Below are 17,149 nucleotides of genomic sequence, written 5' to 3' on the forward strand. Positions count from 1 at the left end.
AGTAATTATAAAATTTTGTTAATTGAAATTAAGTAAAACTTTATTAATTATGATTAATTAAAAGTATTAAATAAGTTAAAATTGGAAATTTAAATATTACAAATATGTACACAATATAAAGTGCATCATTTATTATTCTATATATACGCTGTATATATTAAATTTATAAATTAATTATATAGTAATTAAGAATATGAGATTTTGAGTGTAACTTATTGCGTTGTTTGTCGGATTATCTAAATTTTTGTATTCTTGTCGATCCCTGCATAGGCAAATAAATTTAAAATTCATATAAACATCATTAAATCTCAATAAAAACATCATCAATATTCAATTTACTAAACTGATCAAATTCCAATAATTCTCGCGTGTATTGCGCGGTGTGAAGTAGCAACCGGCCTTTATTGATCGGTGTCGATTAATTAAGAGATTATAGAGATAACGATCTGTGTTAATTGATTGAGTGTTGAGTGTCGTATTAACCTAATATAGTTAACATTGAGAACAATTACTAAATCATATAGAAATTAGTTATGTATAATATGATTATTAAGTTGAAACTATTATCCTAAAGAGTATACTTAATATCGATGCATGCATAAATCATGTTTATAAAACAGAACTGTAATTATAATTTTTTTTAGAAATTATCTTTAATATGATTATTAGCGTATGATTACGAAGATAAACATAAATTATGTAAATGAAACAGAGAGGTATATTTTAAATTGTGTAGAAATTGGTCTCAAAAGAAAATGTTCAATTATAATAAATACATTAAGGAAATAGGCCATCTGAACCGACAGACTTGAATTTTGATGTAAGTAAACAAAGTCGAAACTTAAGCTGCCCAAACAGCACAGTAAGCATAAATGTAACCATGTTCAAACGCAACCTTGTATGTATTATTTCAAACTTTTTAGACAATGGTCTAGGTTTACATGTCTTTGTTTCAGGTCGATATGGACTACCTGAAGTGTCACGACTTCTTGATTGCTGATCTTCGTGTTGACGAGCAACGACATCTCGTGTTCGCTACGCAATTCCAATTGAATCTGCTACAGAACGCGACACGATGGTTCATGGACGGAACGTTCAAGGTACGAAGCAAAGGAACATAATTATATTAACTTCTTAATAAATGTTCTTTTAAGTATTACAATCGGTTAATGCATTAAAAAACATAAGCAGAAAATCCGCGAAGTGTTTCCTTTAGTAAGCATAAAAGGTTGTGTCTTTCACTGGGTGCAATCTGTGTGGCGGAAAGTACAAGAGTTAGGCCTAGCCACCGCCTACCGAACCAACCAGGCCATCCACCAGTATATTCGGCAGTTGATGGCGTTGCCGTTCCTGCCTGCCGGACACATAACCGAGACGTTCCATCAGCTTCAGGCCCGTGCAAACTCCGTCCAACTGACACAGCTAGTGGACTACGTAAATCGTCAATGGATAAACAACGCCATCTTTCGGGTTGAAGATTGGAGCGTCTTCAGGCGTTCGATTAGAACAAATAATGATGTAGAAGGTAATTGCAAAATACAATTGATTTTATTTTTATTTTATTATACAATTATTTTCAATTTGCTATTGAATTCGTTAAATAACACACGCAAATCTTAAATCATATTTGCATTGATTTCAGGCTGGCATCATCGACTCAACAGCCAGGCACATCATGGTGCAGTGCCCTTCTACGTGCTGGTACCAGCCCTGCGCAAGGAAGCCGAGATGGTGGACATCAGCGTGCAGTCTTCCGACCTGGAGCGTGAGCAGCGTTCGTCAACCGTCAATGCACGCCTGGAAGAATACTGGACAAAGTATTCAAATGGCGAAGTGTCCACATCCACCTTTTTGAAGGCTGTTTCGCACTTGTATGGACCCTCTGAGTGAAGTGAATGAAAAGATAATACGGGTGTTAAGTGTTGTGTTCATTGTACACTGTATTTGTTTCATGTACATATTTGTAAGATTAATGTAAATGTGTTGCATAATGTGTTCATTGTATTATACTATATTCTGTATTGTTGTTCTGTTCACTGAATTTGTTTCATGTACATATGTATTGATTAATGTAAAGTTGTAACATAAGTTTTCATTAATTAATATAATGTAAATGTGTTGCATAATATGTTCTTGTATTATACTATATTCTGTATTGTTGTTCTGTTCACTGTAGTTGTTTCATGTACATATGTATTGATTAATGTAAAGGTGTAACATAAAGTTTTCATTAATATTTATAATAAACAATAAGAGAAAATTACTGGCATTCGACGGCTTTGTTACATACACGCTTACACGTTAAAGACGCAATTTTGTGGCTTAAATTGTCATTTATATATTAAAATGTTAAAAAGCTATCAATTTTCGTTATATTTATTGCTTCCCTGCTTTGATAATAAAATTTAGGGCGAACGGACCCAGGGCGAACAGGTTTTAGGGCGAACAAGATTTAGGGCGAACAGAAATTAGGGCGAACGGACCCGGATTCGTTTACGGAGGATGTCGTAGATAGCCGATGTATCACGAATTACATTTTATCTGTGAAATGTAAATAAAAAACATCAGGTGATAGTTGTAACTTCCTCCTTTAAATGATGAACTTCAGTTAATGCGATAATGGACGATAAGAAAACATGACCTTATCACTTTATATTTTATTAATTGTGGTCTCGATGGGTAAGTATTTTGTCACATTGCATAAAGAATGAACAGAGGTGTTCTAATGTCAATCACTCAATGCCATTAATCACAAAATATTTCTTAAAAGTTCAGAATGCATTTGAACGCGGAAACTCCGATCTGAAACACAACATAACAAAATATAAATATGGCAAAAGTATGGGAATGCAAGTATTTAAATGTTAACAATAATTAAATTGGGTGCTGGACGTTTCGTGCCACTACCAGTTCGTGCTTCTGATATTTGTGTAGGAGGGCAATGGACGTCTGACTGACTAATGGGATCGTTTACCCTCGGGACTTCGGTTAAAAACCATTGTCCGAGCACACTGCTTAACATTAAAACTCTGCATTTAAAAGGTCGAAAACGGCCATAAAATGGACAGCCCGATTTTACTGGGCTGTACCATTGATACAAATATAAAACTTTGCACTGTTGGTGCGATGCTTTAATAAAAATCTAGTAGTTTAAATATTAGCTTTACACTGGTTGATCCTAACGCTGTTAAATACCTGCGTTTTCATTTGTTGATAGACTTTTAAAACGATGGCGCTGATGGGCCGAAATTTCTTATTAAGAATTACAAGTAGGTCAATCCGTTTAAAAATAGAATTTTCCCACGGCGGACGACCTTAGCATTGCACTTTTACAAAAAGTAAACAATAATAGTTTATGTGCAGAAAATATAAATGAAAGAAAAGGATAATTACATCCAAAAGAACTTTTAAAAAATTCATGATTTGTTTATGTTATGCTTCTATAATTCTTATTAATTATTATGCCCCCCTTCGAAGAAGAGGGGGTATCTTGCTTTGCTCATGTCGGTCGGTCTGTCGGTCCGTCCACCAGGTGGTTGTCAGACGATAACTCAAGAACGCTTGGGCCTAGGATCATGAAACTTCATAGGTACATTGATCATGACTCGCAGATGACCCCTATTGATTTTTAGGTCACTAGGTCAAAGGTCAAGGTCACGGTGACCCGAAATAGTAAAATGGTTTTTTGATGGTAACTCAAGAACGCTTATGCCTAGGACCATGAAACTTGATAGGTAGATTGATCATGACTAGCAGATGACCCCTATTGATTTTCAGGTCACTAGGTCAAAGGTCAAGGTCACGGTGACCCGAAATAGTAAAATGGTTTACGGATGATAACTCAAGAACGCTTATGCCTAGAATCATGAAACTTAATAGGTACATTGATCATGACTCGCAGATGACCCCTATTGATTTTGAGGTCACTAGATCAAAGGTCAAGGTCACGGTGACCCGAAATAGTAAAATGGTTTCCGGATGATAACTCAAGAATGCTTATGCCTAGGATCATGAAACTTGATAGGTACATTGATCACGACTGGCAGATGACCCCTATTGATTTTCAGGTCACTAGGTCAAAGGTCAAGGTCACAGTGACCCGAAATAGTAAAATGGTTTCCTGATTATAACTCAAGAAAGCTTACGGCTAGGATCATGAAACTTCATAGGTACATTGATCATGACTCACAGATGACCCCTATTGATTTTCAGGTCACTAGGTCAAAGGTCAAGGTCACAGTGACAAAAAAAATATTTACAAAATGGCTGTCACTACAACTGAGAGCCCATATGGGGGGCATGCATGTTTTACAAACAGCCCTTGTTAATATTGGTACGATGTTGTTGTTATATGATTATTGTTTTGTATTGTTTTTCAAAAGAGAGAGAGAGAGAGAATAGCCCAATTTTTATAAGTAAAGATGGTGAAAACACACATACTGTTGTTTGTGGCATCATCATTACTAGACCCACTGTTCAGTATATACTGCTATGGGTTTGTTTGACTCTTTAAACTTTGTGATCTGTGTTTTAAATGTTAAAATCCAAATAGGATTATTTTAATATAATGCCTATAGAAAAAAGGAATACACAGATGTGTAATATGTTTGAGAAACAAACACAAAATAATAATATTTAAGGGTTTTCCAGATCACAAAGTGGTTTAACATTGCCACTATATATTTACATACATGGTCAAGTACCATTTTTATGTGTATATTCAAGGTTTAAACGAAATGTCATACAACAAGATCTAATCGATGGAAAGATATGCTTATCTATGAACATTAATTAGTAGAGATGCTAGAGCCTGATTTAACAGCTCTCAAATGTAAAGTGAATTTGCATGTATACATGCAATTATATAAAAAAGGAAAAGAAAAAAAGATAATATATAATAACACATAGGGAGTATAACTCTCAAATTTATATTAATGTTGCAATTGAGTATTTAGAGTTATTAAAAATTGTAATGTGTAGAAATGTATGTATGTGGCTCAATGTTAAACACTTGCAGACAGGGAATATAGCCGTAATGCTCCAACGTAAGACCCTGTCTGTATGGAACTTAAAGAGGATTGGGCTATTAAAGAAGGACGTCCCCCCAGAGTGGCGTTAAGACAATATTTAAAAGAAATTTAATGATAATATTTATATATTTACAGGTAATAGCTTGCGTGTCGCCAAACTGTTACCTCTTTAGGGCCACATAAAAACAATGGTAAAACAATGTACTTTACAGTTTAAAATTAGACAAAACAAACAAAGTTTATACAAGAAGGCAGATTATGTACAGAATGTGCACTTATTGATAGGTAAAATAACAAGTTGCCACCCTGGGGGGTTAAAAGAAGGAGTTTGGAAGTGTAGGTAGGTGTGGTGAGGTAGGGAGTTTCCAGCAGGGGCAAATCAACTTGTGTTTGTGTAGGGGAGATAATTTTGTATGGAGAAGTATTGATGGTTTTGTCCCCTATACCAGAGGGAGTGCACGGTAAATGGAACTAGGAAAACTACACATGGTGATTAATAAAGAAAAAGAAAGAGATAAAACACTCTGATGTTTAATATACTGATATATTATAGTAATATGTGGGATTTGTAAACCACATAAATGTTTAATATACTGAAATATTATAGTAATATGTGGGGTTGGTAAACCAATTCATATAACAATGCAGGAAATAACCCACAAAAAGCTATCATCCATACTATAAAAATTAGTATATAGGGGATGATGCAAGTTAGAAGAAATGGTACAAGAACACCTTATTTACTTACTATACAAAATTAGTAAGTTTCTCAAGATTAAGATAAAAATTGTACAACAGTACTTTATTTGTTATGATTGTTGATATACCGCTTATAGGGAGAGTTACAATAATCCCATAAATTGAAAAAACCCTTAGAGGATAAAATGGTATTGCAAGGTGTACGTGACCCTGCACCGTGCACTCCTGTCTGACATGGTTCTTCGAGTTTGAAGGAGAAGGGGGGTGTCAGAGGGGAAGGGAGGGGTGCAATGCAGCCAACATACCCAGGTTACTGGTCAGCCTCGTCCTTTCTTTTAAATAAAAACTACCATAAAATATGTATATATTAAGAAACTGAATAATGTAAATGGTGGACTAACGTCATACTCTCATAAAAAATGTATTAAAATAAAGAAGACCAGGTCAATACCATTGGCCTGATTTAGAAAGGGCGGGGTAGAACAATAAACCCATTAAAAACTAAAATAAAAGTTGTGTAAAAAAGACACAAATCCAACACAATTACTAGATTGCGTCAGTTTTGTGCAAAGATTACATAGTTAAAAGAATAACAGTCACAAGACTGGATAATTGGGTGGGTGTTGGCTGCTCTCCCTTCCCCCAATGACCTAGATTTTGTCTGTTATCTGGCAATCTAGTAGGTGTTTGGCGAGGGCAGAGAAGACCGGGCCCCTAGCTGCTCCCTTGGGGTCTAGCACGTTGGAAAGGTTTAAAACTAGTCCATGGGAGTGCAATGCAGCTTCCAGGTGGTCCGTCTGCACCTTATGGTTAGGACATTGCAGCAGCATGTGGGGCGCAGTGAGGGGTTCCTGGCACCTAGGACATGCAGGGTCTATACCGAGGACATACTTTCGTGATGGTTCTGTCAAGCACAATGCTTGCTGAGTATCTGTCAGGCAGCCTGAGGGTTTTCGCAGGTCTGGTAAAAGTATGTCGACGGGAAGACAAATTGTCGGTCCGGAGATTCGACTCACCCATTACAAATTTCTTTGTCAGGGAGTAGATCTCAGTAGGTGCCAGGGGTTCCCCAGCATCTACAGCCCCCCTCAAGAGGCCCTCCTTGGCCGCCCTGTCGGCCTGCTCATTTCCACTGATGTTGACATGTGCTGGACACCATACTAATGTGACCTTTAAAGATTTATCTAGGCACTGTTGATGAAGTTCCAAAATGCTAGCTAAAATATCAGGCCTAGATCTGCTATTTCTGTTTTTTATAGACTCAAGAGATGACATTGAGTCTGATAAAATAGCAGTTTTAGTAGGTTTATTGACCAATATCCAGCACAGAGAGTATTTAATTGCCAAAAGTTCTGCTGTAAAAATAGAGAGATTGTTGCTGAGCCTGTGCGTTTTACTAATGTTTTTTGAAGGAATTACAAAAGAGTTGGCTACGAAACCAGAGTTAGGGCATTTGGAGCAGTGTAGATTTTTAGATGCTCAGCATACATATTATCTATAAGAGAGAGAGCTTCTGACTTGATGCGTTGTGGCAAGTCAGTTTTCGTTATTTTATTAGAGAGTGATAGGTCAACATCAATGGGTCCAAGCGTCCAGGGGGGGGTCTTGGAGGGCCTCAGGTCTGCTACAGGTACCTTGTCGAGACCGGCATCCTCAACCAGGGTCCTAATACTCGCACCAAAAGGTAGGGCGACATGCTTATGCTTAAGTATTTTCCCCTTGATGAAGGTGCCAGTCCCGACAAGTTTGTAAATGGGGTTTGAACCATGCCGAGACTTAGCCCTGGCCCAGAAGTTAAGGGACTGTTGTTTTCTACGCAAGTCAAGAGGCAGCACACCGGCTTCCTCCTCAAGCAGTGCACCAGGTGTACAGTTTAGGGCTCTCAGTGCTATCCTTAGGGCCTTGTGTTGAATGGCATCAACCATTTTTAGGGCGTTTGGCTTTGCACATGCATAGATTTGGGCTCCATAATCTAGCTTTGGACGTATAAGGGACTTGTAGAGAGTTAAGAGGCTATTTTTATCTGATCCAAAACCTGTGCCTCTTAACATTCTCATTAAATTTAGGTCCCTTTCGCACCTTTCTGCCAAATATTTGAAGTGGTGAGTAAAAGTAAACTGTTTATCTAGGTACATACCTAGAAATTTCACCACTTTTTCAAAGATAATATTGGTGCCGCCTAAATTTAAGTCCAAAGAGTGCTGAAATTGGTCGCCAAATAGTACTCCTACTGTTTTGGCTGGAGAAATTTTGAATCCCCATTCAATTGCCCATTTCCATATGGAGTCTAAGCCTGCTTGAGCCCTCTTTTTCAGGCGTAACATGTTAGACCCCTTTAACCAAGTGCCTGAGTCATCAGCAAACTGGGAGATAACCATTCCTGAGCCTTTTACGGCATCAGGTAGACCGTTTACGATGAGGAAGAACAGAGTTGGGGATATTATGGACCCCTGGGGGGTTCCGCGGTCAGTTATGGCTACCTCTGATAACTCCCCATCGACCCTGACCTGGATTTTACGGCCCTCTAGGAAAGCTCTGAGGTAGTGGAAACAGTATCCAGTGATTCCACAGTCAGTTAGCTTTTTTAATATGCCAAAGGTCCATGTTAAATCAAAGGCGGCCTTAAGGTCCAAAAAAATTGCTAATACTGATTGCCCTTGATTTTTTGCAGAAAGAATATCATGTTGTAATCTAGCTAGCTGATCAATAGTACCGGGTAGATCGCCCCTTCCTAAAGCCAGACTGGAAGGGGTTTAGTATATTATTTGATTCCAATAAGTGTTCTAATCTATTTTTGACCATTATTTCTAATAATTTACCTGCATGTGATGTTAAACTTATTGGACGATATGAGTTTGGATCATTGGACGTTTCGTCCCACTGATAATATATAGGCGGATAGGTGTGAATAATACCTTATAGAAGGTGTGAATCATAACAGGAAACTTTCGCACCTTTGATTGTAACATCTGTTCAATGTTAAAACAAAATTGTTTTATTCCAAGATTGTTGAAGATTCAATTTACATGCATTAACAATAAATTACATAAAACATATTCAATATATTGATATTAACCATATCAAAAGTGAATGCATACATACAATTTAACAATATCTAGATTGATAACATAAATATATTCAAACATTTGCAATAAATTGACATTAACAATATCAGAATATGCATACATACATTTTAAAATGTTTTAATACACATATACAAAAATACACAAATATGTCAGCAAAAATATAACAGCATACTACCCTATCCTATACATACACACATCAGATATACAATGTATTGCATTTCAGAAGTCCTCATTGTTGATGTTGTCATGGGTTGTGCTTGGTCCCAGCCCGATGAGTTGTCATGTCATCGTCTTCGTACTTCTCCCAGATCTCGAAGAGTTGCCCCTGCACTTCTATGAATATTTTCCGGTGTACCCGAGTCAGGGCGTGTTCCGACACTAGGCGAATCCACTGTTTCTTCCTCACGGCGCAACAGGAGGACGAGCACGTTTAACCCTAGGTCGGGACGCCTTGCTCGACCATTGATTCATTTTAAATTGTATTATTGTTCATTCATGTTATATTAGTATTTATGTATGTAGTACATACACATGAAGCATAAAAAATAACAGCACTTCATGTTTTATATTTATTAAACATAATGGACTATGCACACATGTTTTTATACAACATGTATTACAAACACATACACATGATGCATAAAAATAACAACTTTATGTTTTATATTTATTGAACATAATGAACTATTTACAAATACTATATTTGACTCGAGAGCATTTATATAAGCCTTAGGCTTTCGATGCAATCGAGCTAAAATAAATAGGTTTAAACTAAATACTATATTGTTGTAATTTTCTACATTAATATACACCCCTATATTATTCACACCTATACGGCATTATTCACACCTATCCACCTATATATTATCAAAGGGAAGAAACGTCTACCTCTTTTCAACACAAATATCAGTGGCACGAATTGGTAGTGGCACGAAACGTCCATAAACCATTAAATTTAGTAGTAGTTCTTCTTGACTGCTCTTAGCTTCACAATGCGTACTTACTAACAGCTACAAGTCACAAGTGATGCTTATAATACGACCTTAATTTCTCCTTCATGTTAGTTTGTAATGAAAAAATCAGGGGTGATAAAGTTCTGAAAACATATTAGTAAAGGGACTATTTGTTAGTCCATCTCAACGGACTCCCAGAGCCTTTGATAATTTTTGCTATGACAGTTCTGGGCAACCCATTGGGTTTTAACCGTTATAAAGCTGAGAGTTGAATTATTGCAACTACTATTTTCTTTTCTATCTGCTGATTTTGTTGCATATGGCGTCGTTCTGTAGATCATTGAAAGAACAAATGACCTTCACTTCATTTCAGTGATTTACAAATCAATCAAGAACAAGTTGGAATGGGAATTTGTATGCCCCCGAAGGAGGGCATATAGTGATCACACTGTTCGTCCATCTGTCTGTCTGTCACACTTTGCGTTTAGGTTTTGAAAAATGCTCATAACTTATGTGTCGCTTCAGATGTAACCTTTATATTTGGTATGCATGTGTAAATGGACAAGGCCATTCCATATGCACACAAATTTTGAACCCTGTGACTTTGACCTTAAACTTAGGGTCCGAATTTAGGTTTCAAAATCTGCATTTAGGCTTCGAAAAATGCTCATAACTTATATCAAAGCGTTTTTCGGGGGCATATGTCTTCCTATGGAGACAGCTCTTGTTTAATTTAAAGAAGATTGACTGTCTTGGTATGATTTGTTTTTCTTTCTTGGTATGATTTGTCTTTTAGAACAGGTTTGTGGAAAACTTATGAACTTCATATCTCATCGTAAAATGCTTTTATTACATGTTCAATTAAAAACACATTTGAAGTGCTGTGCATATTGTGTGAGTCAAAAAAACATTAAGCAAAAATGATTGATTGCCATCATCTTTCGCAGGGATGAAGAAACTAAATTAATTGTAATATTACAGAAACCCAATAAATAATGTTATTGTTAAAATTGCATCCTTTAATAATTTCTGAGTGAGGTTAAAACAAGTTTAAAAAAATAAAATATTTGTGTACAGTTCAATGCATTGCTTATTTCTATTATTATTAACAGCACAGAATAATAATGAAATAGTAATTATATATGTACATGTAATTACTTTGTTCTCTGTATATAGAAGGATTTGTCTGCAATGAATTTTGTGAATGAAATGTGTGCTTATATTTTACATTACATTCATCTATGTTGTCAAAAATGTGCTGTATAAATATTGCTTTATTACTATGAAAATTGTGATTAAATGTACATGATTTAAAATAAATAAATGATGATTGCACTTTGACAAGTACCATAATAATTATTAACTCTATTGAAAACTGTATGTTATGTTAACTTATGATATGTGATTGTTGTCATTTCAAAAAATATAAAAGTATAAAGTACATAATATTTGATAACCACTTTTCGCGCGCAGATAAACAAAAACTGGTTGGCACAAAGAAATTTTGGACCAGAGCTTGCCCTGTCTATGTCTGTTTGAAGAGGTTATGCCAACCTGTTATGGGCATCTGGTTGTCTGTAATCATTTGACAGATATTTCCTCCCCACAGACTTAAATCACCTCAATTACACCTCTGGAGCAGGACCTCTGCTATGTCCTGCAGACCTGTACCTTCTACCAGATCATGTCTGTTCTTAACTCTTTTAGTGCTGGAACCTAATTTTGAAGGCCTTTGCAAACAGTTTGGCGTCTCATCAGGATCCACACTGTTTGCTTTTCTGATAGTATTCTTTGGAAAAAAAAACGAAAAAATGCTAATTAAAGAAATTCAGCAGACGACATTTTAGCAGATGACAAATTTCCTTAGCATGCAAAGGGTTAAGCAATTGATATTGCTCTTCTGTCAGGTGTGGCGAGGGCACAGGACTGCTCCAACTGCCTGTATGAGGGGGAGCACTGCTATGTCTACCCAGACACACACCAGTGTATGTTTGGCTGTAAGCCAGGGTGGGTGGGGGACAACTGCCAACAGAGATGCGACAGGAAGTGTGCAGAGTGCAGGCAGGTCATGTCTTTACAGGAATGCACAAGGTATCTAATGAATTTGTTGTAAAATAAACAGTTAAAATTGTTGCAGATTCCATGGAAATCAACATGTTCATTTTATGTTTATATAAAGAAAAGCAAAAAAATGAACTACTTTTTTGAATATAATTATATTTTTATAAAGAGTAAATGTATGTGTCTGGACTGCAGTTGATAATTGGTTGTGGTGGAGACAAGATGATGAAAATTTAATTGATTATACGTGTAGAAAGCGAATAAGATCATATATTAATAGAAGTGGTCAAAGGCTATTACAAACAATGATAATGCTGCTGCTAAAAGGGCACAGGGTAGAAAGACATAATAGTTTTCAAAGGCCAACTGAGCACACAGTGCTCAAAGTGAGCTATACGTTTTCATTCTATGTCCCATGTCCTGTGTTGAGCTAACTCACCATCAAACTTGTTACCACTTTTGAATCCATAGTCTTGGTTTATTTTTAGCTCACTGGAGCTCAACAGGCTTATGGTGAGCTCTTGTGATCACCTTTTGTCCATCGTCTGTCATAAACAACATTTACCATGTTATTACTCTAGAAGTCACATTTATTGTCCAATCTTCATGAAACTTGGTCAGAAGAATTGTTATTATGATAGCTGAGTTGGAAAATGGGTCTGGTCCATTGAAAAACATGGTCACCAGGTTTCGGTTGTTCAAAAACCCTTTGCCCAAAATGTGAACAACTCAGTAATAAAAAAACATAATTTTATCACGTCTTTTAAGAAAAACAAAAAGCTGTTGTTTTTTTTTTAAAGGAAAGCCGTTTTAGCTGTGTTTTTTTGCAGAAATAATGTATTTATGCTACCGATTTTGTGTTCATTTAAATTACAAATAGTTTGACAGTAATTGTTTTGATATGATACATTTAAAAGTCTATTGTGTGTTTACTTCTTCATGTTTATGATGCACACCAAATGGCATTGTACACCATCTGTTAATAACAGAGTTATGGCCCTTTGTATCTTGAAAAAATTCTTTTTTGAGTGTCAAATATAACACTATTGTGTCCAGAAGCATATTGGAGATGGATATCAATTCAACGTATTTGCTTGTTTTATTTAACCCCCCCCCCCAAACATACATATACAAAACTACTAAGTACGCATATATTTTTGTATCTGCCAAAACAACAATCCTTTTAAAACAAAGTTAACAGCCCTTGCTTAATGTTAACAATACTAAGGTGAGCAACCAGGGCCACCTTGGCTCTTGTTTTTCAAACTGGTCAGAATTACTATCTTAAAAATATCAAGGCTAAGTTTGATTATGAGTTTGGTGATGTGGTCGCTTGGTCATATCATAGAAAACAAACCTCACAAAAGCTCTATATGCCATATGGCAGTTATGTGTGACCTAATAATCATTGAAATATGTTGTCTAAATTTTTGACTTGAACATATATCTAAGCCACGTTAAAAACTGAGTAACATGGGCTCTCTCTTTTGTTTTAATTGGTAAAATCCAACACATTTCTGGGTCTTTAACTTGTTATTGAAGATTTGAAGCAACATTTACTTTTGATTAATTACAAAATACTTTGGACTTAATAAGATTCTGAATAATTTTAAATCAACAAGGATTATTTGACTTTTAATAATAAATCAAATAGGTCATGATCTCTGCCATTATACAGGTGCTCAGTCATGGGATATTATGGGCCAGAATGCAACCTCCGCTGCAGTGAAAATTGTCAGGGGTTTTATAGCAATGCTGCAACATGCGATTTTTATGGCAACTGTATCTATGGTTGCAAGGAGCCATGGTCCGGACGGACTTGCAGCGAACAAAACTGTACCATACTTCATTGCACGGAGTGTCGAATGGCAGCACAGCAGTACATCTATTGCTACAAATGTGAAGAAGGTATGCTTGTAGACCATAGTGGTTTTTCACCATTTTGGGAATGGGGCCGGGCCCCTTTGGATTCGGAAAAACTGCAGTGTTTTGACTGAAATAAGGACATTAGTTAATTTAGTTTTGTTGTTGTTTTGCTATGAAATGCTTCAAAATTGAGAATAAAAGTGTTTGAATATAACTAAGGTTCCACATACTGTATAGAGCTAAATGGGAGATGAACAAAATGTTGAAATCTAAAAAAAATTGTCTTGATGGAAACCTTCAAAATAGGGAATTTTTAGGCCCCATTTTGGAAAAATATATACATTTTACATTGGGAATGTTGCCAAAAACCGGCCCCAATTTTCTACAAATGTGTTTTCTTTTCTGGTCTATTTAAATGGTGTCGGATCCCTTGAAGTTTGAAATAATGCCTATAATACTGTATTTTGTGAACATGGCATTTCAACTTGTGTATTAAGTTATTGTCTGTTGTATAATACTATGATTTTCAAAAATATGATTTAAAAAAACGATTTTCAGTCTGCACTTATATTTGGTCAAAGTGAAACATAGCCCCTCTTTTTGCAGTTTTTTTTATCATCTGCAGTTCAAAGCCTGTAGCAAAGAAAGGTATTAACTAACTTCTTGATAGATAACACTTAATTTTTAGCACTGCTTGCATTGAAAGAGTGTTTTATTTCCATTCAGGTTATTTCTGGGATAATAATCTTCTGTTATGTAAGCCATGCAGTGATCATTGCTCCCAGCCCTGCAGCCCCTATTCCGGGCATTGCAGTTGCAAGGCAGGCTGGATTGGCAGCCTATGTGACACGAGATGCAACTTAGCCAGCTGTCTGAATTGCACAGTTAACAGAGAAAAGGTTGAGTGTGCCGTGTGCGAGCTGGGGAAGTATCCCAGCAACGGAATATGTGTATCATGCGAGGACCGAAACTGTATTGGTCATTGTAATTCCAGTAGAGGTGACTGTCCTGATGGCTGCAAGCCAGGATGGTATGGCAAGAATTTTAATTGCAATCTAACCTGTGATATGGCCAATTGTAACCAGTGCTCATTGAGTTTCAGCGGTGCTGCATTATGCTTAAAATGCAAGCCTGGTTTCTATTTGTACAACAAAGCGTGTTTGAAGTGTCCGGACTACTGCATTGACGGTTTGTGTAACGATTTTAACGGTAACTGTAAAGAATGCATCAGCGGTTACTATGGTGAAAAATGCAGATGGAGGTGTAGCGATGGGTGCATTGGCACCGTCTGTAATATTTCAGGGGAATGCCAATGCAGAGAAGATTGGTATGGACCTTATTGTGATCGAAAATGTCCCTCTTACTGTACTGTTGAAAGCTGTAGGAACTATAATTCAACCCTTGGGTGTGTAGAATGCGAACCTGGAAGATACGGCTTATACTGCCAGTCTAAATGCCATGATAATTGTCAGATTGTAACTACCCAGAATACCAGGTTTAAATACTGCATTAAGGAAAGCGGAGAATGCCGGGATGGGTGCATAACCGGATTTTATGGAGGTGATTGTTCTATTCCTTGCACCTCTGGTTGTTATGGGTCATGTAACAGGTCTACGGGTGAATGTGAAAGCGGTTGCACGCTGTCTACTTATGGTAAAAGGTGTGATTTGTCCTGTCCTAGTAACTGCCAGAGACCCCTAGCAGGATATCAACGAGCCTGTGATATGGTGACGGGGGCATGTGAAAATGGCTGCACAGTGGGTTTTACTGGACTGTTTTGTAACGAGTCGTGTGCAAAGAACTGTAGAGATAATACTTGCGATCAAAATGGGGACTGTGTCTTTGGCTGTAGAGAAGGGTACACTGGAAAGAACTGTGACTTGATATGCCAAAGAGATTGCGGAGACAGTTGTTTCCCGAACTGTCTTAACGGCATATGCCACCTAAAAAGCAAGCTCTGTACTGCCGGCTGCTCTCTGGGCTGGTGGGGCGAGTCATGCAACATCAGCTGCAAGGCAGAATGTCAGGAAGGGAATTGCAGCCAGCACGATGGGACCTGCCTGGGGCCATGCCTGTCTGGATATTATGGGGCCAAGTGTGACAGGAGGTGTAGTCCATACTGTGTGAACAAAGTATGCAACAAGAATTCAGGTAAGCATAATATACATTTATTTAAAAATAGCAAATATTTATCAGGATTTGTGTATGCTATGCAAAGTTTAAGAGAATACAGTCAAAGTCATTTCACAAAAGATCTTTTAACACTTGAATTATAAAAATAATAAATAATTTCTGCTGGTGCCTTACTTTCAATAAGGGGAACCTCTTAACACATATTTTTGGGAAGATTCTAGAAAGTTCATTTAATATAAAAAAAATTGCAAATGTGCCAATATTTCTATCAACATGTAAAGTTTCCTTAAACAAAAAGAACATTATATTCAGGGAGCTGTAAAGATGGTTGTTCGGAACGGACGATATACGGCCCGGAGTGTGTGGACACATGCTCCAAAGCCTGTCTGAACCAGGCATGTGACCAGCTGACAGGGGCCTGTCTGGGATGCCCTGCTGGAAAGCAAGGCAGTCTGTGTGAACAAGGTGACTATTACAAGTTTATATGACACGCATTCTGGATCATCTTGGTTTAATACATGTGCATAAAGTGTTGTCCCAGATTACCGAGTGCAGTCAAGCATGACACTTTCTGATTTTTTGTGTGTACATTTTTGTTTATAAAAAGTCTCTTCTTAAGGAATATCCAATTTAGATAGAAAGTGTCATCCCTAATAAGTCTGTGCGACCTCACAGGCTAATATGTGACTACACTTAACCCTTTGCATGCTGGGAAATTTGTCGTCTGCTAAAATGTCGTCTAATGAATTTCTAAAATTAGCATTTTTTTCGATTTTTTTCAAAAAGTACTATCAGAATAGCAAACAGTTTGGATCCTGATGAGACGCCACATTCTGTGGCGTCTCATCTGGATCCAAGCTGTTTGCAAAGGCCTTCAAAATTCGGTTCCCGCACTGAAAGGGTTAAAGCACATGCATCAAGCCCAGATTTGCCCAACTAGACTATTTCCATAAATCCCTCTGATAATCCAAATCACAATTACAATTACTTAACATATTGAATTCAACATTAAAGCCATACCAATACAATTTCTGAAATAAGAGTAATTGCCCTTTTGTTGTTTGTGTATGATGTAACTTTACATGGCTATATCTAGGACACCACAACAGATTTCAAGATAAAACTTCATGGATGTGTAGAAATCAATGAAAAAAATACGATGCACGAGAATCATAACCCTTCGCTTTCTAAAATAAGAGTTATTCCCCTTTTGCATTTTTGTGTGATGTAACTTTTCAGGAATATATCTCAGACAGGATACAAGATTGCAACATGAAATTTCATGGGTGTATAGATATCAATAAGGAGATTTGCCTTGCAC

The 17,149-nt window shown here is 36.8% G+C and overlaps 2 protein-coding genes across 19 annotated transcripts in view; both read left to right on the forward strand.

The window, feature by feature from the left end:
• The first annotated feature begins 1,176 nt into the window (after positions 1-1,176).
• On the forward strand, positions 1,177-2,297 carry LOC127861593 (uncharacterized). The gene is made up of 2 exons (XM_052400209.1): positions 1,177-1,525; positions 1,643-2,297. The coding sequence occupies exons 1-2, from the start codon at positions 1,336-1,338 to the stop codon at positions 1,888-1,890; spliced, it is 438 nt and encodes a 145-aa protein (XP_052256169.1). The 5' UTR covers positions 1,177-1,335; the 3' UTR covers positions 1,891-2,297.
• Positions 2,298-2,510: 213 nt separating this feature from the next.
• LOC127861594 (multiple epidermal growth factor-like domains protein 10) overlaps positions 2,511-17,149 on the forward strand; it is a 73,359-nt gene continuing 58,720 nt past the window's right edge. For 9 of the 18 annotated variants that reach the window (XM_052400213.1, XM_052400215.1, XM_052400216.1 and 6 more), the window contains exons 1-5: positions 2,511-2,679; positions 11,676-11,859; positions 13,508-13,737; positions 14,422-15,846; positions 16,141-16,293. In XM_052400213.1, the coding sequence (XP_052256173.1) occupies positions 2,637-2,679; positions 11,676-11,859; positions 13,508-13,737; positions 14,422-15,846; positions 16,141-16,293 (2,035 nt within the window). In that variant the 5' untranslated portion in view covers positions 2,511-2,636. The remainder of the gene's footprint in view (positions 2,680-11,675; positions 11,860-13,507; positions 13,738-14,421; positions 15,847-16,140; positions 16,294-17,149) is intronic. The other 9 variants (XR_008040282.1, XR_008040283.1, XR_008040284.1 and 6 more) reach the window with 3 other exon arrangements.

This window comes from Dreissena polymorpha, chromosome 16 (assembly GCF_020536995.1).
Source record: "Dreissena polymorpha isolate Duluth1 chromosome 16, UMN_Dpol_1.0, whole genome shotgun sequence".
NCBI lineage: Eukaryota > Metazoa > Mollusca > Bivalvia > Myida > Dreissenidae > Dreissena > Dreissena polymorpha.